At 37.3% G+C, this 25,528-nt stretch overlaps 2 protein-coding genes across 7 annotated transcripts in view; one reads left to right on the top strand and one right to left on the bottom strand.

Annotated features, from left to right (window-relative positions):
* CCDC125 (coiled-coil domain containing 125) overlaps positions 1 to 20,283 on the top strand; it is a 33,141-nt gene extending 12,858 nt beyond the window's left edge. For all 3 annotated transcript variants that reach the window (XM_036848117.1, XM_036848118.1, XM_036848116.1), the window contains 8 exons: positions 427 to 504; positions 1,170 to 1,255; positions 7,111 to 7,193; positions 11,580 to 11,695; positions 13,860 to 13,967; positions 15,100 to 15,274; positions 18,844 to 18,974; positions 19,818 to 20,283. In XM_036848117.1, the coding sequence (XP_036704012.1) occupies positions 427 to 504; positions 1,170 to 1,255; positions 7,111 to 7,193; positions 11,580 to 11,695; positions 13,860 to 13,967; positions 15,100 to 15,274; positions 18,844 to 18,974; positions 19,818 to 20,129 (1,089 nt within the window). In that variant the 3' untranslated portion in view covers positions 20,130 to 20,283. The remainder of the gene's footprint in view (positions 1 to 426; positions 505 to 1,169; positions 1,256 to 7,110; positions 7,194 to 11,579; positions 11,696 to 13,859; positions 13,968 to 15,099; positions 15,275 to 18,843; positions 18,975 to 19,817) is intronic.
* A 3,576-nt stretch (positions 20,284 to 23,859) lies between these two features.
* Positions 23,860 to 25,528, bottom strand: part of CDK7 (cyclin dependent kinase 7) — a 28,890-nt gene continuing 27,221 nt past the window's right edge. For 2 of the 4 annotated variants that reach the window (XM_036847409.1, XM_036847410.1), the window contains 2 exons: positions 25,261 to 25,408; positions 23,865 to 24,850 (listed from right to left, as the gene is read on the bottom strand). In XM_036847409.1, coding sequence (XP_036703304.1) covers positions 24,822 to 24,850; positions 25,261 to 25,408 — 177 coding nt within the window. In that variant the 3' untranslated portion in view covers positions 23,865 to 24,821. Of the gene's footprint in view, positions 24,851 to 25,260; positions 25,409 to 25,528 lie in introns of all 4 variants that reach the window. The other 2 variants (XM_036847408.1, XM_036847407.1) reach the window with 2 other exon arrangements.

The raw sequence follows: 25,528 nt of genomic DNA, 5'->3' as shown, positions 1-25,528 counted from the left end.
TCTAGATTCTTTTGCCTCTGGATTCTTCTAGTTAGCATATTTTTAAGGTTCATGCATGTTGTAGCATGTGTCAGTGCTTTCTTCCTTTTTTATTGCCAAATAATGTTCCATTGTATAGATATGCCACATTTTGTTTATCCATTTACCAGTTGATAGCTATTTTGGGCTGTTATGACTAATACTGCTATGAATGTTCATGTACATGTCTTTGTGTGCGAAATCCATTCATTCATTCTCATGTTCATTGGGAAAGAACCAAACCAAGATCTTCTGACTTTTGAACTATCAAACTATACAAAAGGTCTCTGTGGGAATCTCATCTCAAGGTAATTTTCTACTGTCTTAAAATAAAAATGTGAACTTCACCTTGCATATAAGGGTGATTGGAAATTTAATTTATACTGATACAATCTTTATTTTTCTTAGGCAATATTTGGCAAAGCCACAAGTCATACCCGGGCAGTGCTTCAAAAAACTGTGGAACAAAAGAGATCCTTGGAGAAGGTATTTGACCACATATAGTGTATAGCGTAGACTTGTTCAATTCAATAAGCTTTCAAACAGAATTCCCTTAAAAATCACCGTACCAGTGGATATGTCATTTGTGCATACCCTCTGCTAGGTGTACTTCAACTTCATACAGTCCCTTCCCTTTTGGAGCTTATAATCCAAAACAGATTGTCACATGGGCTAAGCCTGCCAAATTGACACTTCCTGTTTTTCTTTTCCTATTTTTCTTCTTCTGCTTGCCCTGCAGAGCCTGCCTCTTTCTGACCATCTCATCTTCACTAAAAAGGTGGTTAGGAATCACCCTAGATGGTCATATTCCTATTCCTGTTTTACTCTCCCTTGGTGGGAGTGTCCTGGGCTCAGACTTCCAGGAGTATATGTTGGGGTCTGCATGGGTTGTGGGCAGCAAGAAGTCTAGGTTCAGGCCAGCAAATTTGAAATGTTCCCTATAATAAGTAAACTTCAGCAAAGCTTTTTGAGTGCTAAAGAGGCATGTCATATGTGTTTGCAAATGTCATAGACTCTTTGTGAGCAGTAATTAGTTTTTCGTCTTTAACCTGTTTCTGTGAAGTGACTAAATGATTTATTTCAGATATTCATAAGTCATGAAGTGATTTATTTGTAGTAATTTCCTTGAAAGTGCTAATTTTTTTCTATAGGAAATAAATGCCTTGCAGTGGGAAATAGAATTTGATCGCAATAGATTTAAAAATATAGAGGAATCTTGGATCCAAAAATATGACAGGTTTGTATATTATTATTCCATAATTTTTCTTTGGAAATTTTTAAACTGCGTATAATTCAAATGTAGCTTAGGCTTTCTTCTTTTTTGAGCACACTAAGTATAAAATTCAGGGAATTCCCTGGTTGTCCAGTGGTTAGGACTTGGTGCTTTCATCGCCATGGCCCGGGTTCAATCCCTGGTCGGGGAACTAAGATCCTGCAAACCACGTGGCACAGCCAAAAAATAAATAAAATAAAATAAGATTCATATTGCTTACCCACTTACCAGTTCCATATTTTACCGTTACTGTTAATTTTCTTTCTTTAAAAACTAGTATAAACTGTATATTAAAATACAGTTTAAGAGCCATGTTTCCCAAGTTATTTTAGCCTTGCACTGTTTTTGCAAAGTCTTTTGAGCAACTCTTGTATTAGTGTGAATTTATTTAATAACTTTGACCTTATGAATATGCTATAATTTAATCACTGAGAAATTGTTTTGGTATCTGGGGTTATAGGTGGCTTTAGTACCTAATTTTTAAATTTATTACTTCTTAACTTTTAATTTGAGATAATTGAAGACTTACAGAAAAGTTTTAAGAACAGAACAACTCCTGTTTATCTTTCACCAAGATTCTCCAAATTTTAACTCTTTACCACATTTACTTTATCATTCTTTTTTCCTTTCTTTCTCTCTCTTTGTAGTTAAATACATAAATATAGAGGTAATATTTTCTGAACCATTTTACATATATAGGGTCCCATTACTCTAAATACTTTAGTTTGTATTTTTTTTTAAAAGGGACGTTCTTATTTATAACCATAATAAAGTTATAAAAATCAAGACCTTAACCCAATACTATTATTTAATGTGCAGACCTTCTTTATATTACCAACTATCTTAATAATGTTCTCAGAGCAAAAGAGAAAAAACAATTTCCCCTGTTCAGGACCAATCCAGAACCACAAGTTGCATTTGGTTGTCACGTCTAAATTTTAGTCTCCTTTAATCTGAAACAGTTCTTCAGTGTTTATCTTTTATAACCTTTACATTGTTTTGAGGCGGACAGGCCCATTATTTTATAGAATATCCTACAATGAAGGTATCTGATGCTTCTGGATTGAATTGGGTTATGCATTTTGGGCAATATTACCACTGAAACAATGTATTCTTAGTGCATCATATCAGGAGGCATGTGATGCTGATTTGTCCTATTCCTAGGATGTGAATCTTGATCACTTGGTTAAGGTATGGTGTCTGCCCTCATTCTGCACTATTAAGTCACTATTTTTCCCCTTGTAATTAATAAGCATCTTGTGGAGAGATACTTGAAAATTATGTAAATATATGTGACTCATCAGACTTTTCACCCACTCGTTTTTATATCCACTGATATTCTACCTGAAGCAATTATTACTACAATGGTTGCCAAATGGTAATTTTCTAATTCCCTTATTCCTTCTACATTTGTATGCTGGCATTTTACTGTAAAAAAGAGTTTTTCCTTCTCATTTGTTTGTTTATACCAATACGGATTCAGGGATTCTTGTATTATTCAGTGGGTTAAAAGCTATTACTACCATAATTTCTTTTGATGTTTAAAATTTTCCAACTTCGGTCAGTGGGAGCCCCATCAAGCACAGGTGTTCCTGTGGCTTTTTTTTTTTTTTTTAAATAAATTTATTTATTTAATTATTTTTGGCTGCGTTGGTTTTTGTTGCTGCCTGTGGGCTTTCTCTAGTTGCAGTGAGCGGGGGCTACTCCTTGTTGTGGTGCACGGGCTTCTCATTGTGGTGGCTTCTCTTGTTGCAAAGCACGGGCTCTAGGCACGCAGGCTTCAGTAGTTGTGGTGCACGGGCTTAGCTGTGGCATGTGAGATCTTCCCGAACCAGGGATTGAATCCGTGTCCCCTGCATTGGCAGGCGGATTCTAAACCACTGTGCCACCAGGGAAGTCCTTCCTGTGACTTTTTGACATCTCTTTTTCTTTGAGCACTTTCTTGCGTTCTGGTACAAGATATTCTAGGCCAGTATGCCTACAATATTAGGTATTTCTTCAAGGAGCAGCAGTTCCTTTTAATGGGGAATGGTGTTTAGAAATCAAGATCTGAGTGCTAGGTGTGCTCAGTACTACTGAGGGTTCACTGCATGGAGTTCCTCTCAGAGGACAGAGTTGGAAAATACACAGATGCAGACACACATATATATGCATCTATCTATCTGTCTGTCTGTGTTATCGATTTATCATCTATCTACCTGTCTCTTTATCATTTATGTATGTATGTATCTGTCACATATCAATGAGATCATACTCATATCTCCAATTGCAGAGCACCACCACAGGGTTCATCTTAGCCTTGCCCCTCTCTGCATTTGTAAGTCCCACAAGGAGAAACCTGGCTCCTGTTATCCTGTATGTTTACTTATTTGTTCCATCATAGACTATACAGAAGGTAACTTTAGAACTGCTAATACATACCATTGTAAAATCAAACCCATTAACTAGAGTTCCATATTTGTTTACAGTTTTGTTTTTAGCCTGAAGGTATATGGTCAAAATACGGTGTTTAAAACTTACTTGGTTAGTTTCCTCTTTCTTATCTTCAGTATGGTTATTCTCTTCATTTAAGTTCATTTGTTTCCATTTGTATTCTGTTTTAGAGTTTTTCACTATCCTTATTAATTTACTTATTTATTTTGTTTGTCTACTTTTGACTTTGTGAAACATTGACATGCTTCCAACAGTCAGAAGTATTCAGACAGGTACATTCAGAGAAGTGTCCTTTGCCCCTCTACCCCATTCCCAATGTCCTGCCATTCCTCCTTCCCTTCACTATCTGTACATAATCAATCTTACTATTTTTTGATTTATCCTTCCTCTGTTTCTGTTTACACAAATAGGCAGGTATATGTATGTTTTCTTATTTCCCCTTCTTTCTTACATCAAAGATAGTTTACTGTAGATACTCTTTTGTGCTTTTTCTGTTTAATGATATATCCTGGAAATCACTCTATTGTGTGGCTGTGAAATAGTTACTCAACCACTCTCCTATATATAGGCACTTAGATTGTTTCCATTATTTTGCTGTTATAAACAATGCTGCAATAAATAGCCTTGACATATACTTTTATGTTGCTGGAGATGTATTTTCAAGGTAAATTCTTAGAAGTAGAATTGCTGGGTCAAAAGGTAGATACATATGTAGACTTATTAGACGTTGCCTAATTCCTCTCTATGAGGCTTGTACCAATTTGCATTCCTAACGGTAACTCATGAGAGTGCTTGTTTCCCCATAGCCTCATCAAGAGAATATGTCATACGTTTTGATATTTGCCAATGTGATAGTGTTGTTTACCCAGTTTTTTTTTTTGTATTTTGTTTTGGCTGCACAGAACCCAGAAAATTCGGATTCACATACACAGATTTATACTTGGTCAACAGGTTATCTCTTAGGATGCTCTTCAGTTAGGCAGAACTGGCAGAGGATGCTTTATAGTGAGGTCTGCACAAAAATAGTTAATCAGACAGCAAAGTTAATGCATTTGACTGAGTAGGTTGTGATTTGTTTTTGGTTTTTTGGTTTTTAAAAATATTTATTTATTTATTTAGCTGGGCCGGGTCTTAGTTGCAGCATATGAGACCTTCATTGCGGCATGCGGGATCTTTAGTTGCGGCATGCGGGATCTTTAGTTGTGGCATGCAGGCTCTTAGTTGTGGCACGTGGAATCTAGTTCCCTGACCAGGGATCAAACCTTGGCCTCCTGCATTGGGAGCGTGGAGTCTTAACCACTGGACCACCAGGGAAGTCCCTGAGTAGGTTGTTTTTTAAAATTAATTTATAAAGTAGTTTGCATGCATCTCATAAAATGTTTGTGAGCATCTGAACGTCCTCATAAGCTTAGAATTATTCAGAGTTCAGTTTGAGAATCACAGACCTAGAGTCCTAGGAAGAGGTTGTGCTAAGAAAGGTGCTTTAGGACTTCCCTGGTGGCACAGTGGTTAAGAATCCACCTGCCAATGCAGGGGACACGGGTTCGAGCCCTGGTCCGGGAAGATCCCACATGCGTGCAGCAACTAAGCCCATGCGCCACAACTACTGAGCCTGCGCTCTAGACCCCATGAGCCACAACTACTGAGCCCGCATGCCTAGAGTCCATGCTCCACAACAAGAGAAGCCACCGCAATGAGAAGCCCATGCACCACAACCAAGAGTAGCCCCCGCTTGCCACAACTAGAGAAAGCCCGCACGCAGCAGTGAAGACCCAATGCAGCCAAAAATAAATACATAAATAAATAAATAAATTTATAAAGCAAAAAAAAAGTGCTTTATTCCTCAAGGGATATAGACATTGCTTGAGAAACTGATTTCACGTTTTATTAATTTGTAGGTAATTCATGGAAAGGGAATGTCTTAGATTTACATTTCTTGTTTTTTAGATATAACTGACATATTACATTAGTTCAGGTGTACAACACAATGACTCAACACCTGTACATATCACAAAATGTTCACCACAATACAGTCAACATCCGTCACCATACATGGTTACAGAATTTTTTTTTCTTGTGATGTGAACCACATTTCACTTTTAATTGAGAAACTTTAACTTCATGACCACTGTTTTAATGATATGAGGCCTGTCCCAAGCACAGCATGTAATATTCCCTAGGAATATCACGTCTTGATAGGTATTTTATTTAAAGTTATAAATTAGACCAGATGATCTGGCGACTGTTTTTAATTACAAAAGCGCAATTTTTTAAGCCTCTGATACTGGGCTATTTATTTATTTTTAAAAACAAATTTATTTATTTATTTATTTTAAAAATAAATTTATTTATTTACTTATTTTTGGCTGCGTTGGGTCTTCGTTGCTGCATGCGGGCTTTCTCTAGTCGCGGCGAGTGGGGGCTACTCTTCGTTGTGGTGCGCACGCTTCTCATTTCTCATTATGGTGCCTTTTCTTGTTGCGGAGAATGGGCTCCAGGCATGCAGGCTTCAGTAGTTGTGTTACGCGGGCTCACTAGCTGTGGCACGCGGACTCAGTAGCTGTGGCTTGTGGGCTTAGTTGCTCTGTGGCATGTGGGATCTTCCCGGACCAGGGCTCGAACGTGTGCCCTGCATTGGCAGGTGGATTCTTAACCACTGTGCCACCAGGGAAGTCCTGATGCTGGGCAATTTAGGAACTCTTGTAAGTAATTCCAATTTTCATTCAATAGATAAAGCTCCCTATGTATCTTTTTCTTAAATTGAGGTATAATTGACATATAACAGTGTATTAGTTTCAGGTATACAATATAATGATTTGATATTTGTATATGTTGCAAAATGATCATCACAATAAATCTAGTTAACATTCATTGCCGTACATCATTACAGTTTTTTTCTTATGTTGAGAACTTTTAAGGTCTACTCTCTTAGCAGCTTTCAAATACTGTACAATAATTGTTAGCTACAGTCTTCATGCTGTACATTGCGTCCCCAGGACTTAACTTATTTTACAACTGGAAGTTTGTACCTCCCTATGTATCTTTTTATGCAAATTTTGGAAGGTGGCCTAAGCATGTAGTTGGTGTTCAAATGGTTATTAACTTGACTGAAACTTTAGTAAAGAGAATGAGTGTTCAAAATAGATGACTTAGAGGTATTTCTGGTTCTGATACTTTCTCAGCTGAGTATACAGAAGGGTTAAGAGTAAGTTCAAAGTCTAACCACACTCCTTTAAATTTTTATTTTATTACATATATAAATTCTAGACTGTTTTGATGTAAGAAAAATTATATTAGGGTTTTCGTGTTCTAATTATGGGATTAAATGTTCTCATTCACCTACAAAGTATTATTGTTTTAGTTATTTAGGGGGTACTTTTTTCCAGGCTAAACTGTGAAAATGCAGTCCTCAAAGAAACTTTGAAACTGAAAACAGAAGAAATTAAAATGCTCAAGTCTAAAAATACAAGTAAGTAGAGTGGTATTTTGATAATTCTTTAAAAATACTATGTTAAAAGATCAGTTTTATATAGAATGTCCTATGTTAAGAACACAATATCAATAGACAAAGTGCTAATATTTTGAAGTAACATATTTTAAGGATAAAAGAGAAGAAATGCATCAGTTAGGTTTTTTTTTTTTTAACATCTTTATTGAGTATAATTGCTTTACAATGTTGTGTTCGTTTCTATTGTATAACAAAGTGAATCAGCTATATGTATACATATATCCCCATATCCTCTCCCTCTTGCATCTCCCTCCCACCCTCCTTATCCCACCCCTCTAGGTGGTTGCAAAGCACCAAGCTGATCTCACTGTGCTGTGCAGCTGCTTCCCACTAGCTATCTGTTTTACATTTGGTAGTGTATATATGTCCATGCCACTCTCTCACTTCGCCCCAGCTTACCCTTCTCCCTCCCCGTGTCTTCAAGTCCATGCTCTTATGTCTGTGTCTTTATTCCTGTCCTGCCCCTAGGTTCATCAGAACTATTTTTTTTTTTTTAGATTCCATATATATGTATTAGTATACGGTATTTGTTTTTCTCTTTCTGACTGAGTTCACTCTGTATGACAGACTCTAGGTCCATCCACCTCACTACAAATAACTCAATTTCATTTCTTTTTATGGCTGAGTAATACTCCATTGTATATATGTGCCACATCTTTATCCATTCATCTGTCGATGGATACTTAGGTTGCTTCCATGTCCTGGCTGTTGTAAACAGAGCTGCAATGAACATTGTGGTACATGACTCTTTTTGAATTATGGTTTTCTCAGGGTATATGCCCAGTAGTGGGATTGCTGGGTCGTATGGTAGTTCTACTTTTAGTTTTTTAAGGAACCTCCATACTGTTCTCCATAGTGGCTGTATCAATTTACATTCCCACCAACAGTGCAAGAGGGTTCCCTTTTCTCCACACCCTCTTCAGTATTTTTTTTTTTTTAATTTTTTTTTTTTTTTATTATGTTTATTTTTGGCTGTGTTGGGTCTTCGTTTCTGTGTGAGGGCCTTCTCCAGTTGCGGCGAGTGGGGGCCACTCTTCATCGCGGTGCGCGGGCCTCCCACCATCGCGGCCTCTCTTGCCGCGGAGCAGAGGCTCCAGACGCTCAGGCTCAGCAGTTGTGGCTCACGGGCCCAGCCGCTCCGCGGCATGTGGGATCTTCCCAGACCAGGGCCCGAACCCGTGTCCCCTGCATTGGCAGGCAGACTCTCAACCACTGCGCCACCAGGGAAGCCCCTTCAGTATTTATTGTTTGTAGATTTTTTGATGATGGCCATTCTGACTGGTGTGAGGTGATACCTCATTGTAGCTTTGACTTGCATTTCTCTAATGATTAGTGATGTTGAGCATCCTTTCATGTGTTTGTTGGCAATCTGTATATCTTCTTTGGAGAAATGTCTATCTAGGTCTTCTGCCCATTTTTGGATTTTTTTTAAAAAATTAATTAATTAATTAATTAATTTGGCTGCATTGGGTCTTTGTTGCAGTGCACGGGCTTGTCACTTGCAGTGGCTTCTCTTGTTGCGGAGCATGGGCTCTAGGCGCGCAGGCTCAGTAGTTGTGGCTCGTGAGCTCTAGAGCACAGGCTCAGTAGTTGTGGCGCACGGGCTTAGTTGCTCCGTGGCATGTGGGATCTTCCCGGCCCAGGGATCAAACCCGTGTCCCCTGCATTGGCAGGCAGATTCTTAACCACTGCATCACCAGGGAAGTCCAGGTTGTTTGTTTTTTTGATATTGAGCTGCATGAGCTGCTTGTATATTTTTTGGAGATTAATCCTTTGTCAGTTGCTTTGTTTGTAAATATTTTCTCGCATTCTGAGGGTTGCCTTTTTGTCTTGTTTGTGGTTTCCTTTGCTGTGCAAAAGCTTTTAAGTTTCATTAGGTCCCATTTGTTTATGCTTATTTCCATTTTTCTAGGAGGTGGGTCAAAAAGGATCTTGCTGCGACTTATGTCAGAGCATTCTGCCTGTGTTTTCCTCTAAGAGTTTTATAGTGTCTGGCCTTACATTTAGGTCTTTAATCCATTTTGAGTTTATTTTTGTGTATGGTGTTAGGAAGTGTTCTAATTTCATTCTTTTACATGTAGCTGTCCAGTTTTCCCAGCACCACTTATTGAAGAGGCTGTCTTTTCTCCATTGTATACTCTTGCCTCCTTATCAAAGATAAGGTGACCATAGGTGCATGGGTTTATCTCTGGGCTTTCTGTCCTGTTCCATTGATCTATATTTCTGTTTTTGTGCCAGTACCATAGTGTCTTGATTACTGTAACTTTGTAGTATAGTCTGAAGTCAGGGAGCCTGATTCCCGCAGCTCTGTTTTTGTTTCTCAAGATTGCTTTGGCTATTTGGGGTCTTTTGTGTTTCCATACAAATTGTGCAATTTTTTGTTTTAGTTCTGTGAAAAATGCCACTGGTAGTTTGATAGGGATTGCATTGAATCTGTAGATTGCTTTGGGTAGTATAGTCATTTTCACAATGTTGATTCTTCCAATCCAAGAACATGGTGTATCTCTCCATCTGTTTGTATCATCTTTAATTTCTTTCATCAGTGTCTTATAGTTTTCTGCATACAGGGCTTTTGTCTCCTTAGGTAGGTTTATTCCTGGGTATTTTATTCTTTTTGTTGCAATGGTAAATGGGAGTGTTTCCTTAATTTCTCTTTCAGATTTTTCATCATTAGTGTATAGGAATGCAAGAGGTTTCTGTGCATTAATTTTGTATCCTGCTACTCTACCAAATTCATTGATTAGCTCTAGTAGTTTTCTGGTAGCATCTTTAGGATTCTCTATGTATAGTGTCATGTCATCTGCAAACAGTGACAGTTTACTTCTTTTCTGATTTGGATTCCTTTTATTTCTTTTTCTTCTCTGATTGCTGTGGCTACAACTTCCAAAACTATGTTGAGTAATAGTGGTGAGAGTGGGCAACCTTGTCTTGTTCCTGACCTTAGAGGAAATGGTTTCAGTTTTTCACCATTGAGAACGATGTTGGCTGTGGGTTTGATCAGTTAGGTTTTCGAATTTAAAAAAAATTTGAGGTGAAATTCACATAACTTAAAATTAACCATCTAAAAGTGAACAATTCATAACACAAACATCTAGTTCTAAAACGTTCCCATGACTACAAAATAAAACCTTATACCCATTAAGCAGTTTCTCCTGATTCTCCCTTTATCCTTTAGCTTTTATACTCAGTGTAAACAAAATGGTAGAGCACCTGATGTTTGAGGAACCTGAGTAGGTGTATGTTTATTGGGAATCTAGTAGGAAAAGTATAAAATTGTATAGTTATTCAACATAATTTTTTCTCATAAAAGTGTCTTCTATGACTTTGTCACTAATACAAATATTTTTCAAAATATTATTTGACTCATTAAGAACTTGAAATTTATAGATGTATGTGCATATACACACACACACAGAGCATATCTTTTATATAATGAGTCACTATATGACAAAAGTTAATGAAAGAGTATTAAGGTGGTACCAACTTTTTAGAAATCTTTTTTTTGGCCACACCATGTGGCATGTGGGATCTTAGTTCCCTGACCAGGGATCAAACCTGGGCCCCTGGCAGTGAGAGCCCGGAGCCCTAACCACTGGACCGCCAGGGAATTCCCAGCAGAAACTATTTTAAAGTGGTGGCTTGAAAGGCGTAAAATGAGTGCTCAGTCAGGTCATGGGCCCGAGAGCGGCACTTTACATAGTGTAGTAAGTGAACTGTGGCAATGCCCTGGGTGAGAACTGCACACACAGATATGCTTCTCCACACCAGTGATTTGAGCAGATAGTGATTTCCCCCTTGTTAGGTTGGTGCCAGGACAGAAGTTGCTCATAACCACTACTCCTGTCCCTTCCTCCCTATCCTTCCACCCTACAAGAAGAGAGGGAAAGTTACTGTTATTCTGCTTTCCAGTAAATAGCAGGACCCCTCTTGTTCTAAATATTTGGGTTGAGAGCCTCTTGTGAAAACTCTTAACTAAAAGAAAAGTCTGATAGAGTTTGGAGAGCTGGTACAGTTGACATTAATACAATATATGAGATTTCATCATCTGATCGTCTCACAGTGTGGATAATTAGCCTTTGTATGTTCTCTTTTTGAAAATCCTACAAATTTTCTTTGAGCAAATGAAGACCAGACTTTGGTTGCAAAGTTATTTCCACATTAAAATAACATTTTATCTAGTGTTAACTCACTTGATACCCACTATTCTATCAGATTTTCTGGTTGGAGACAGATTTTGTGGGTAGTTGTATATCCCTTGCTTAGAAGTGAGTATGTGGTGTTGGTTTAACTGGATTAGGTGAGGCTGGGGTTAGACCTCCTAACACTTTCTTACATGGCCCTTCCTAGTTTTGAATCAACAGTATTTGGAGGCCCTCGCCCTGCTTGATATCAAACAGCAGAAGATGGCTCAGGAAAACATGTGCCAGGACACAAGTGGCTTTACCGAGGTTTCAGGTCTTGAGGTAGGTAAGCAGGTATGAAAGTTTAGTAGGAGGGAAATTTTCCACTTCCATTTTCTTTCTGCTGTCGCCATCAGCTCCACTTCTAGGATAGAACCATACTTAGCAATTTGAGACTGAGGGTGAGAGAGGCCGAGGTCCACTCTTCAGCCTTGCTGGTACCATACCTTTCAGGCACAGCATTGTTGGACATTAGGGGATGTGCTAGCCACTTCCTGTCCCTTTTATTTCCTTTTTCTACAGCTTTAGCAGAAAGTATGTTAGTAGTATCTTCCCTGGGTAGAGGCTTACAGCATCAGAGTACTTTCCCACACATTTTTTAATCTGATCTTGGTAATGGTCTTGTGAGGGCTGCAAAGCAGGTATTATCCCCATTTTACAGATGAGGAAACTCAGGCTCAGATAGTTTTAGTTACTTTCCCAAAGTGATGCAGTCACTCTGGGGTTGAGCCAGGTCCAGGACAAAGATCTGCTGATGCATTGCTAATTGCTTACTGAGGTGTGAAAGGTCTCACAAGTGTCCTGGGGACTCATGAGAAATGAGCATCCCAGTGGAGTGAGAAGGGGTAGCCAGTCACTTATTATAGAACTTCAAATAAAGCAACTACCACTAATAATAGCAAATACATAGTCCTTAGTAAGTGCCAGGCACTGTTCTAAGTGCTTCACATAGATTAACACATTTAATTTCTCACAACTACCAAATAAGGTGAGTACAATTAAATCCCTATTTTACAAATGAGGTAATTTTTGCACAGAAGGGTTAAGTGATTTGCCCAAAGTCACAGAGCTACTAAGTGGTGGAGCTGGGATTTACACCCAGGTAGAGTTTAGAGTCTGTGCTTTTGATCACCATGCTCTACTGCCTGGGTGGAAAACTAGTGTAATAGCAAAAAAAAGAAAAATAAAAGAAACTGAACGGAGAGAAAGTTCAGAAAAAGCGTGCTTTATTATAATCTTGAGTAGGCTCTAAGTAACTTTATGGCAGGCAAGAAGAAGGGCCCTGAGCCAGTTGATGAAGGAGCACTGAGGTAAGGACATAGAATTAGGATGCAGAGGTCCTTGCAGAAACCTTGCATGTTTATATTGGCCCTACCCAGGTCTTAAGTTGCTTTTGGCAACTTTCACAGGGACAATTATCAGGAGCCGGAAGTTGAAAAGGGAAGATACCAATCTGCCACATATTCGCCATTTGTACACTTGAGTCAACTGAAAGCTCACTGTGTACTTCACAGTTATCATTAATGCGAGAAGGAATTTTCTGAAATAGCCTTTACATTAAGAGAGACCGTGGAATCTTCCTGTCTAAACAGTCTCTAAAATAAGATTCTACTTTAAGCCAGTCCATGTGAAATTTATAGCAGCAGGAAGCTTAGACAATAATTTTATAGTATGTTCCACGTGAAACTTTAAAAGATATGGCACAATATGTTACATAGACCGCCTCCATTAAATTGGAAGCTGTTGGAATATTTTGGGAAAGCAACTTGTGGTTAGTTGCCAAAATGGGTTTTAAAAAAAAGTACAACAGTTCTTACTTTTCTTCTGGCTACAGTGGTCAACCAGGAGTGACCCACATGGACTCGTTTCTTCATTGTGATCCAAAGACAGGTTTTGAAGGATCAGGGCCATATGCAATTCCAGAACAGTGGCTGAGCCAAGAAATATATAAGAATTTATTACATGATCAGAGACCATTTTTTTAGGAGTGGCAGGATGATTGTTTTCCTTAAAATTCACTCATCGTTTGAGCATGCATCTCTCCTGGCAGGACCTGACAGTAATGAACGCTGGGTAGCAAGGCCAAACCCAGTCACAGGAAATCCATATTGTGGATGTTTATATTCACTTCGTTAGGTCTAGTTCCTGCCAAGAACTCGGAAGTGTAGGAAACTGGTACCAAGTGCAAGGTTTCGGAGCGTGCGCAGAAGGAATGCAGAATTCCTGTGTATTTTTGTTCCAAGTAATAACAGTCTCTCCTCATTTGTAGTTCATTTCCCCTTGGGTCCTGAAATCATGGTCTCAGCTTCCTATTTTTGTTTTCCTTTGCAGCTTCTTTGAATTAGGTGCTTGAATAAAATGTGCATGGGTTTGTGTGTGCGCCCCGTGTTTGTGTACGGCTGAACAATGTGACACTTAGTAACGGATAATTCTTTTGGATTTAAAGCTTGCAGTTGTGGGAGCCTGCCTTTGTCACGGTCCCAGAGGGAGCCCCTGTACCTGTGCCAGACGGGCAGCATCTACTCAGAAAATGCTCCTTCAGGTCAAACAGGAGGTATTGTGTTATCAAAACAGTAAAAGCTTTGGTTTTGCTTCTCCATTAACACAAAGTAGAATAAATGGAAGTATATGTAATAATTAGCTTAATTTGGTAGTCTTTGGCTATGGAACTTATCCTTAGTTTTAAATGATAACATTAACGTATAAACTGGATTTTGTTTACATTACTTGGCACGATATTGCAGCCATGAAAAGTTGTTTGCTTGTGTTTTAGTTACTATTTCCTAAGTTCATATTTCTTTTGTCTATACGTGGCCCTAAAATTACTAGATATTAGAGGAAAAGGCACACATGCTTAAAATCACCAGTATGTGCAACACTGATTAGCCGAGAGATAAACATGAAGCTTATTAGAAAAGCTGCAAGGTACAGTGGAAGGAACCTTTGTGCCAGCCAGACCTAGGTTTGAATCTCAGCTCCATCATTTTCCAGCTTTGTGGTTTTGGACGCATATGTTAAATGGAGGCTGATAACTAGTTTGGAGGGTTGTTGTGAAAAATAAAAAACGGTAGACATATAATGTTTAGCACAGGGCCATGCCTGGCATTTAATCAAATGATAGCTGCCATTATAATTAGGCTTTCACAACAAATACAGTATGGACCATAATTTTTAAAATGTTTTTATTGAAGATTTGGAATTTAGTCTTCAGAGTATATATGAAAGCAAACAGCTAAACATTAGCAATTCATCAGGAAAAGCGTAAGATTACAAAGATCAGAGGCAGCTGTGGGAGGTATCTGAAAGATGGTATTCATAATTGTTTTCAGTGGTATTTTCTGGCATGGCCCAAGGCAGAACTGAAATGCAGCCATTGGCATCCTCCCTTCTTCCTCGCTGGGCAGGACATACACAAGGCCCGTCTAGGATATTGAGGTCTAAGAGGAGTAGGATTACCAGGGAACTGACAGGCACAAGAGAAACTCCTGGTAATCTAGTTCAGAGTGGGCAGCTACTGCAGAAGAGAATGGCATGTACTAATTAGATTAAGTGGATGCAATAGATCAAGGGCAGGCAGAAGACTCCTACTAGGCAGGGAGACTGCATTTGCTAATCTGACTCAGCATTCAGGCAAGAATTGTTCTGGTTTTGCCTCTAACACCTCTCAAACTTTCTTTCAAAACCAGTTGGAACTTCTGCAGAAGAGTAAAGAAGCAGCCTACATAATGGCAGATGCATTCAGAATTGCATTTGAGCAACAATTAATGAGGAAAAATGACCAGGCGCTAAGACTGACACAAATGGATAAAATGTGTAAGAAAGCAACAAAAGGGACAAATTGGAAGCACCTTAAAGATGATGGTAAATATGAATTATAATGGTAATAATCAGGTGTAATTTCAGTCGTTTTTGGTTATAATCATAGTTGATTAAGCACAGTTAATATGGTGAATATAATTGAAATTTCACATATAGTTAGGATTTATCTAAAAATGTAACAACTATGGGAAAAAAGGAGTCACTGGGTGTTACTTACGCAGATGAAACCATAAAATAACAGGAGAATCTCTTTTTTAGTAGAGGTTTTTAGTGGAAAAAATTTATAATAAGAGCACTAGAACCCAACAGTGGAACCCAACATTAAATTTATCTAATTAAACTTTATTGAAATGTGTGACTTTGGAAGGAGACATTGAGCAGTAGAGGAATAATCTTAAATTGGACAAATTAATAAAATATTCTTATAAAAAGTGAAACAGAAGTTAAGGTTTAGGTTTTGGTTCACAAGCCTATCAAAAGTTCATGGCCATTTTGGAGTCATTATGGTATTAGTGTAAACAAAATATATAAAAATGGCATGAGAGAATAAATTGCCATTGACGTATGTAGACTGTCCAAAATAAACAAAGTAGCTGTTTTTTAGAAATTTTAGTTTCTCTAAATGGTCAGTCTCAATTTTCATTTGTAAGTATTATTCAGTAGGCTTCATATGGCTTCAATTTAAAATTCCAATTTGAAACCATTTATCAGTCAAGAAAGATTAAAGTGAAGTTTATTAAGAAGTGTAAATTTCTAGTATTCAAATTCTGACATGACCCTGTTTCTAAATCTTTTTTAATTTGACAAAATCTATAATCCTAGTTCCAGTATCTCTCATTTTCAGATTAATTTAGGACCAATAAGAATCTTGTAGTATTAAAAATGAAACTTTTATTAGTAGATACCTAATTTTGTTTGAAATATCTCTTTTCAAACAGTGCATATTAGCATTAGTATATGCGTCAAGTGTTGTGAATTTTAGCTTCATTAACTAAACTTTACCCATCTCTTTGCTGAAGTGTTAAGAAATAGCTTATAGGGATAATAAAAATAGAAGTAGTAAACAAGAACTGTGAAAGCAGATTATAAAAGCTATGTATTTAGAGTCAGGTGGAAGTCAGGGCAAAAGGGGGGAAATAATGTTCCTCAGCTCTTGTTCGTTCTTAATCAGGCATTCCACATTGTACTGAAATTAACTTCTAAAGGTGTTTTCTGATATGAGATTTACAGAGGCCAGTGAGCAAATATAATGGCTAAGTCCTCAACAGTCACTTATAATAGATAAAAAGTTAGTATTTACGTGGCTGTTTTCTATAATAATTCCTTGATAAAAGATAAAGGTATAACCTTAATGTCAAGGTAAGTGATTTGCCAGGGGAATAAGCTAACATAGTCCAATGTACTTAGCCTTTGAGGAATTGGTGGAAAACATTAAGAATATCTAGTTCTACCGTGAACAACAAATGTGTAGGTGATCTTCCTCAAGCACCTCTTCTTTCAGTGAGGCCCTTGATAGGAGCTGGATTGCAAAATTTTCAAAGGTATACTCTCAGAGGGCAGCCTAGGTGTTTTGTGTTAACTGAAGTCAAATCCCTTTGAAAATCTGATTTTGTTTTGATGGAAGGTAGAGAGAAGAGTAGGGAGAAAGAAGCGGTAGATTTCATATTCAGTTCAGCACTTGTACTCATTTTATATTCCAGAATTCCTGCCTTTCTTAGCTTTTTACAGAATTCAGGAACTTTTCCATAGAAAATATGATTTGAGAGGTACAGCTCCCAATCTTTGCTTTCCGTTAAGGTACTGAGAGAGACTGGAAGCAGCATTTAAAATAACTAGTTCATCTCTGAAGAGCCTTTACAAGTCCGTAAAAGGTTTAGTAGCTCTTTGTGAGTTTCTTAGTGACAAGACTTTGATTCATTTTAATATACTTCAATAATCTGGTACAAGATGATTGTTACAGGTCATTTTCTTATTTGTGGTTAACACTATGTTAACTTTTCTTCTTGATACGGCTGCTTAGACAAGTTCCGAGAGAGAGCGTATAAGCATGTTTCCTTGTTTTTAGCTTGAAAATAGAGACAGATTCATCCACTCTCAGAACTGGTGAGCTGGTCAGCTTGTCTGGCTTTTCCCCTTGGCCACAGCTGCTATTGAAGAAGGTCAGGTGTGCGGCCCAGTCACTGGGGTTTATCAGGATTGGGTGGAAAGGGAATTGTCCCTTTAGACTTTATCTGATCATTAGACCATTTGCAGAGCATTCTAAAAACATTCTTGAAACTTGCTTTGTATAAATCTATAAATTTTGTATTTTCTGCTACAAATTGCATCCTTTCTATGGATGAAGAAGAGTATCAGTGTACATATTGCAGGATGTGGACTTTTAAGCGATATGTCAGTAGCTGGGCTAGGTGCTTTCACAACTGTTTTGTTTTTTTTAATTGTGATAAAATATGCATAAAACTTACCATTCTTTTTTAAGTAGGTACATTTTTTTTAACATCTTTATTGGAGTATTATTGCTTTACAATGGTGTGTTAGTTTCTGCTTTATAACAAAGTGAATCAGCTATACATATACATATATCCCCCATATCTCCTCCCTCTTGCGTCTCCCTCCCACTCTCCCTATCCCACCCCTCTAGGTGGTCACAAAGCACCGAGTTGATCTCCCTGTGCTATGCGGCTGCTTCCCACTAGCTATCTTACATTTGGTAGTGTATATATGTCCATGCCACTCTCACTTTGTCCCAGCTTACCCTTTCCCCTCCCTGTGTCCTCAAGTCCATTCTCTATGTCTGTGTCTTTATTCCTGTCCTGCCCCTAGGTTCTTTAGAACCATTTTCTTAAAACTTACCATTTTAACCATTTTTAAGTGACAAGAAGTCCATTCACATTGTTGTATAATCATCACCACCATCCATCTCCAGAACCTTTTCATCTTCCCAAACAAACTCTGTACCCCCATTCAATACTAACTGCCCACTCCCTTCCCCCAGCCCGTGCTCTATTATTTAATGGCACAGCAACCCAACAATAGAGCATAGGTACTATTATTCTCATTCTGGAAGTGAGGACATGTAGCTTAGAGAACTTGTCCAACATGATACCATTAGGAAGTGGTTAAATGGGGATTCAAGTCCAGGTCTTTCTGGCTCTAAAGCAGAGTTTGCATGGTTCAGAGGCCACCTGTCTGCAGACATGTTTTGTTGGGAGTGAATAGTGTTCTCAAATATTGTGGGCAGGTGGCTAACCTTCACACTGGGAGATTTCACATGCAGATGTGGATTGCTGGCTCCTTTGGAAGACTGAGATTATCAGGTAGCACAGGCTGCATTCTCCCATGGGCAGCTGCTGAGCAATGAGAGTGGCAGGGCGCTGCTCTGGGTTCTCACACTGTGGCCTCTCACCTGCGTTTGCCATCCTGGCTCTAAAGTCTGCTTTTCCCACTGCACTGTGCTGCCTGACTCACTCGTGCTAGAGGTCACCTGAAGAGGACAAGGTCCTGACTGATTTAGGAATGAATTAGCCTTGGTTCACACTTACCCCTTTTTCTGGAAGTACTTCAGTGAGTGTCTTTTTGTGTCTCAGCTGGATTTTCATGTTCCATTTTAGGGTTACCATCACAAAGGAGTAAGAAGACCTTAGGGCAGAAACTGTTGGGTATGCTCCCTTTGGAAAACAGTTCTAAGAGTACTGATGACCAGCATGATCCTCAGGAAGTCTTTAAGATGCTAATAGATTTGGTTAGTATCTTTGCTTTTTGTTAGAGGCTGTGGATGAGCTTATCTTTTTCCTTCCTATTAATTCAACTCTTTATCGCTCTATACTTGACTTTTATGCTCTGTTCCCATTTCAGGTACCATTTTCCAGAATTATGATCTTCATCTCCTTTAACACCCCACACATGCTTCCCACTTCTCCCATCCGTGTTCTTCCTGTGCAGCTTTAAAGCTCCACCTCTGAAAAGAGGAGGCTCCCTGAAATTAAGTCCAGGCATCTCCGTCATCTGCAGTTACATATACAGCTCATGACAAGACTTATATATTCAGGAATTTTTCAAGTGTTCAAGGAACTTCCTCATGCATTCTATCCTTTAATCATTACCAAAACCCTGAAATCGGTCCTGTTATCCTCAATTTCATAGATGACTATACAAAGAAACTCATGTTATATGAACATACTTATCTATAGAAGAGTATTAAAGTTTATTTGCATATAAAAATATAAAAATTTTTATATAAATAACTTCAACATTCTTTCACAGAGGTAAGTACATGTTGGTATTATATATACATATATACACATATACACACATACCATGTAAATATATACTTTCTTCTTTCTCCTCTCTCTTCAGATGACTTAAAAAATTTTTCAACAGAAAGAACGCTGTTTTCTATTTTTCCTTTAAAAAAAATCCTCAGTAACACGTAGCATTAATGCTTAGGAATCAGTGGACACCTAATTGATTTATTCATACTGACTGGCTTAGATTGGAGATTGAACATTTTCATGAAATACTTCTGACTATAGCTCTGTACTCTGTGATTTACTAACTGGTACGTTTTTAATTTCTGTGCATGCAGTTAAATGATAAAGAAGAAGCTTTGGCTCATCAAAGAAAAGTTAGTTACATGCTTGCTCGGGCTTTGGAAGACAAAGGCACCACCTCAAAAGAGAATAAAGGAAAAAATCCTATGAAAGACAATTCTCCATTATTAAAAAACCCCTGGCAGAAGACTTCAGAATTCCCTGTTTTACGTGATCCTGTACATTCAAGTGTTCACATTTTTAATTCTGTGGGCTGCATTTGTTCAATTCAGCACTTTCAAACAGATCAAAACTACGCAAGAACTCTTAAAAGATCCTATTCTTTGCCATCAAATATCATGTACTGAAGACAAACCAGTTGAAATTAGAACTGAGAGCTGTTTATATCAAGACTTTGAAAACAGACCATGTAAATGTTGCTACATCTTCAGAAGTTGTATGTTTTCCGGGTATTTCTAAATTTGGGGAAGCAGCTTAAATAAATGTTCTCTACAAGAAATTTATTAGTATTCTGTGTTGACATATTTCATTACTATATTTTTGAAATTTTCAGTATTTGCCAACATCATCTTAAAAACAAATAGTGATTTTGATAAGAAAATTAACTATTTAGATTGACTTATAGAGATCTTTGGCTCAAGCAACAACAGGAGTGACTGAACGTTAATTTTTGGAATACATTTATCTGGTTTTGTGTTTTTCTGGATTTTTCATTTGCCATATAAAGTTTAAAAATAATTTCCTTCACTTCAATAAAAAAGTTATTATGGTGGGACTTTGGCAGCAATATATTCAAAGTCATTGCTAGTTACCTATTTCATAGCTTCCTTTTCGTCAGAGCGGTGACATTCTGTAACCAGATCTACGCAGAATTCTGGCATTTAGGCCACTCTGAATTAACTTCTTGGTTTTGATGCTGAATTTTAGGCCATTTAAAATTATTTTCTCTTTCTAGAAATATTACACAGTAATAATCTTTAATACCTTTTGGGAATATTACTATATTAATAGCATCACAATGATATCAAAGGAAGTGCATTACCTTGTCAGCAGTTATAAAACTAATCTCTAGTGAAATGATCTCTAGTGAAAAGAAATTACTACTTAATTAGATAGCTAACAGTAGGATAATAAGGTAACAATATAAACCATTTATAGTTGTGTTACAGGAACAGCACTGGTTGGCATTAATAATAAAAGCTGAAAAATTGGCAAATACATTTTGAAAAAAGGAATAATGAGGATCTACTGTTACCAGATATTAAAATGTATTATCCTATCAACTATACTCCAATATAAAACAAAAATTAAATTAAAAAAAAAGTCCTGATGGTAATACAAAGCTACATTATTTAAAACAATGTAACAGCAGGTCAATGAGAATCGGATAAAGACCATACACACCTAGTATATATAATAATTTAACATAAAAGGTAGGGAAAGGAAGGATCTGGGATTATTTAATAATACCAAAGTGGGAAGTGTAAAAAAAATCAAATTATAAAAACTAGAAAGAAGTATGTGTGTATATAAAACAAACTCAAATAAATTGATAAAATTTATATTCCAATTGATAAATGGACAGAGAATCTGAATCAGTCTCCTCAAGTAAAGGAAACAAAAGCAAAAATAAACAAATGGGACCTAATTAAACTTAAAAGCTTTTGCACAGCAAAGGAAACCAACAATATGAAAAGACAACCTACTGAACAGGAGAAAATATTTGCAAATGATATGATAAAGGATTAATGTCCAACATACATAAACAGCTCATACAACTCAACATCAAAAAAACAAACAACCCAATTAAAAACCGGGCAGAAGTCTTGAAAAGATATTTTTCCAAAGAGGAAATGCAGATGGCCAACAGGCACATGAAAAGATGCTCAACATTGCTAATCATCAGGGAAATGCCAATCAAAACCACAATGAGACATCACCTCACACCTGTCAGAATGGTTGTCATCAAAAACACAAATAACAAATGTTGGTGAGGGTGTGGAGAAAAGGGAACCCTATACACTGTTGGTGGGAATGTAAACCGGTGCAGCCACTGTGGAAAACAGTATGAAGGTTTCTCAGAAAACTAAAAATAGAACTACCACATGATCCAAAAATTCCACTCCTGGGTATATATCCAAAAAAACCAAAATCATTGATTCATAAAGATACACGCACCTCAATGTTCACAGCAGCGTTATTTACAATTGCCAAGGTATGAAAGCAACCTAAGTGTCCATAAACAGATGATGGATAAAGAAGATGTTGTATATATACATGCAATGGAATACTACTCAGTCATAACAAAGAACGAAATTTTGCCATTCGCAGCAACATGGATGGACTTGGAGGGCATTATGCTAAGTGAAATAAATCACAGAGACAAATACTGCATGATATCACTTGTATGTAGAACCTAAAAAAATACAACAAACTAGTGAATTTAACAACAAAGCAGCAGACTCACAAATACAGAGAACAAACTAGTGGTTGCAGGAGGAGGGTTCATATAGGGGTGGGGAATGGGGGTACAAACTATAGGGTGTGAGATAGGCTCAAAGATGTATTGTATAACATGGGGAATACAGCCGATATTTTGTAATAACTAAATGGAAAATACCTTTAAAAATTGTATTAAAAAAAAAATGAACCAACAGTTCACAAAGGAGGGATTATATATGATTAGCAACACAGTAGAAATCAAAGAAAAGTAAATTAGAATGAGATACCAAATTAGCAAAGACCCCAAACATTATGAATGCTAGAGATGATGAAGTGAAATAGATTCTTACATACAGGTTAACGAATGCATACATTTGGTATCTCACATTTAATTTTTTTGTGCATATACTCAGAAGTGAAGCTGCTGGATCATATGGTAATTCCATTTTAAATTTTTTGAGGAAACACCACAGTTTCCCACAGCTGCTGCACTGTTTTTATACATTCCCACCAATAGTTTACAAGGGTCCCAATTTCTCCACATGCTCACTAACACTTGTTATTTTCTGGGGTTTTTTGGTAGTAGCCATCCTAATAGGTATAAGGTGGTAATCTCACTGTGGTTTTGACTTGCATTTCCCTAATGATTAGTGATGTTGGGCATCTTTTCATGGGCTTTTTTGGCCATTTCTATATCATCTTTGGTGAAATGTCTAATTTCAAGTCCTTTGCCCATTTTTTATTTGGATTTTGTTGCTGTTGAGCTATAACAACATATATTCTTCACATATTCTGGATATGAACCCCTTATCAGATACATGATTTGCAAATATTTTCTCTCATTCCATAGGTTGTCTTTTCATTCTATTGATTATGTTCCTTTGATGCACACAAGCTTTTAATTTTGATATAGTCCAAATGGTCTATTTTTTACTCTTGTTGCCTGTGCTTTTTGGGATCATATCCAGGAAGTCCCTGCCAAATCTGATGTCATGAAGCTTTTCCTCTATGTTATTTTCTAAGAATTTTTATAGTTTTAGGCCTGGTGTTTAGGTCTTTGATATATTTTGAGTTAGTTTCTGTATACAGTGTAAGGTAAGGGGCTTCTTCATTTTTAAGAACTACTGAACAGCTGCTGGGGGTGTAAACTGATACAACTACTTTGGAGAAATATGGCAATATCAACACTAATTGAAAATACACACTATGACCTCATGATTACAATTCTAAGTATGTACATTAGAGAAACGCTTGCATGTGCATATAAACAATCCTTTTTATTTATTTTTTTTTTAATTTATTTATCAGTAATAGTGGCTCACGGGCTTAGTTGCTCCGTGGCATGTGGGATCTTCCCAGACCAGGGCCCGAACCCGTGTCTCCTGCATTAGCAGGCAGATTCTCAACCGCTGCGCCACCAGGGAAGCCCAACAATCCTTTTTAAATAACCTAAATGTCCACGTGACAGAATTCTAAAGATGGCCCTCTCATGATTCCTGTCCTGATTATTCAAGCACTAATCTAGGAACTGCTATGAAGGGATTTTTAAGATGTATAATTAAGCCCTTAGTAAGCTGACATCATTTATCAGGTGAGTCCTTAAAAAAAAAAAAAAAAAAAAAAAAAAAAAGGCAGAATTTTCTCTCTTGGCAGCAGATGAGGAAGCCAGACAGATTTGACACTGTTGCCGGTTTGCAGATGGAGAGTGACATGCAACAAGGCAAGTGGACTGCCTTAAGAAGCTAAGAGAGGCCCCTGGCCGACAACCAGCAAGGATAAGGAGGCATGTGCATTAAAATGGCATAAACTGTATGAATTCGGAAGCAGATTCTTCCCTAGAGCCTCAGAGAAGAGCCCAGAGTCCAACTGACACCTTGATATTGGCCTATGCAAAAAAAACACAGTTGAGCCATGAGAGGTAACTGACCTACAGGATGGGGAACTAAGTTTCAAAGTTTTAAAGTTTTGAGTAAGAATAAAAATGCTGTATGAGATGTACCGTCTACCACTGAAATTCTGAGACCCAAAACAGTACTGTATACTACTACATGCATTCTTATAAAATAGCAGTGTAAAATCATGGAAGGACAAACTCATTTCCTGAGAGCCATTCTCTTTTGGGGAGGGTAAAAAGGAAAAAATAAAATGGAATGATGTATTAAAGGGAGCTCAATTTTATCTGTAATGTTATTTTTTTTTCCTATTTAGTATATTAACATATGTTAAGTCAGGGTAGCAGGTATTTGGTATATTACTACTATCTTTCTATTTTTAAATAATACCCCCTTTACTACAAATCTGTAATGCTATATGGGCCAGATCATTAAAATAACTGATAGTTATTTTTATTAAGAATTCCTTAAATGCATTTTCAACTCTACATTTCAGAGAATTAAACTTATCTTACTGTTGCACTCTAATCAGAAAAATCAGAATTAAGTTTGTTTTAAAATACATTTAATAAAATAACCCAGTTTTACATATTTTACATGTATAGAATATTTACAAATTTCTTTTAAAGCATTTATTAATGTTTACTATTTTGCCTTTTTCACTATCTCCTTCAGTAGTAGAATACTGTCCAGTGTTCTCTGTAACTAAAAAATTAGCTTCTTGGGTAATCCTCCTGGGGGGAAAAATGAGGTTGTTTACATTTAATCTTATAGCAATTTTAACCAGTCATTGCATTCCAACTACCTCTATTTTTACTCGCTTTGATTTTCCAATAGCACTAGTTAAACATTAAGCATACAGTGTACCAGCAGGAATTTATGAAAAGAGTAGGGTGCACATGGATAGTAGTACTTGTAACTCTGAGGTATACTCAAAAGTGCCCATGTCCTTTTAAAAAGCATGATGTAAGTATTCTCAATGGAAGTAAACATAGCTAAAACACTACACTCCACTTTATCCAATTTAAATTTATACAAGTAAACAGCTCAGAGTCTACATTTCTTAGCTGCCCTTCAGTCACTAGCTATATATTAGCTATCTGGAGTTTTCTGAATTCATTTCTTGTGAAAATGAGAGTTTTACCTTGTTCCAAGGCCTCTGTTCTCTTCCGTTTTGTTGCCATGGCTGGATTGGACTGCTCCTTTAAAGCATCCACTGGACAGTTTGGTCTTGGCAGCTGACATCCAGGTGTTGGCCCTGGCCGATTACTGAAATACTTAGTTTTCAATGCCTTTCAGAAGAAAAGATACCAGAGAAAGTAAGGTTTTAAGTGAATATCTGAACTGTGTTTAAGAAAAGCTAACCTCCAAAATTATAAGGAGCATTAAAAATACTATGTGAATACACCCCC

The sequence above is a fragment of the Balaenoptera musculus genome, chromosome 3 (genome assembly GCF_009873245.2).
Source record: "Balaenoptera musculus isolate JJ_BM4_2016_0621 chromosome 3, mBalMus1.pri.v3, whole genome shotgun sequence".
Lineage (NCBI taxonomy): Eukaryota > Metazoa > Chordata > Mammalia > Artiodactyla > Balaenopteridae > Balaenoptera > Balaenoptera musculus.
The sequence above is the reverse complement of the archived record's forward strand: the minus strand, read 5'-3'. Positions and strand labels throughout refer to the sequence as shown.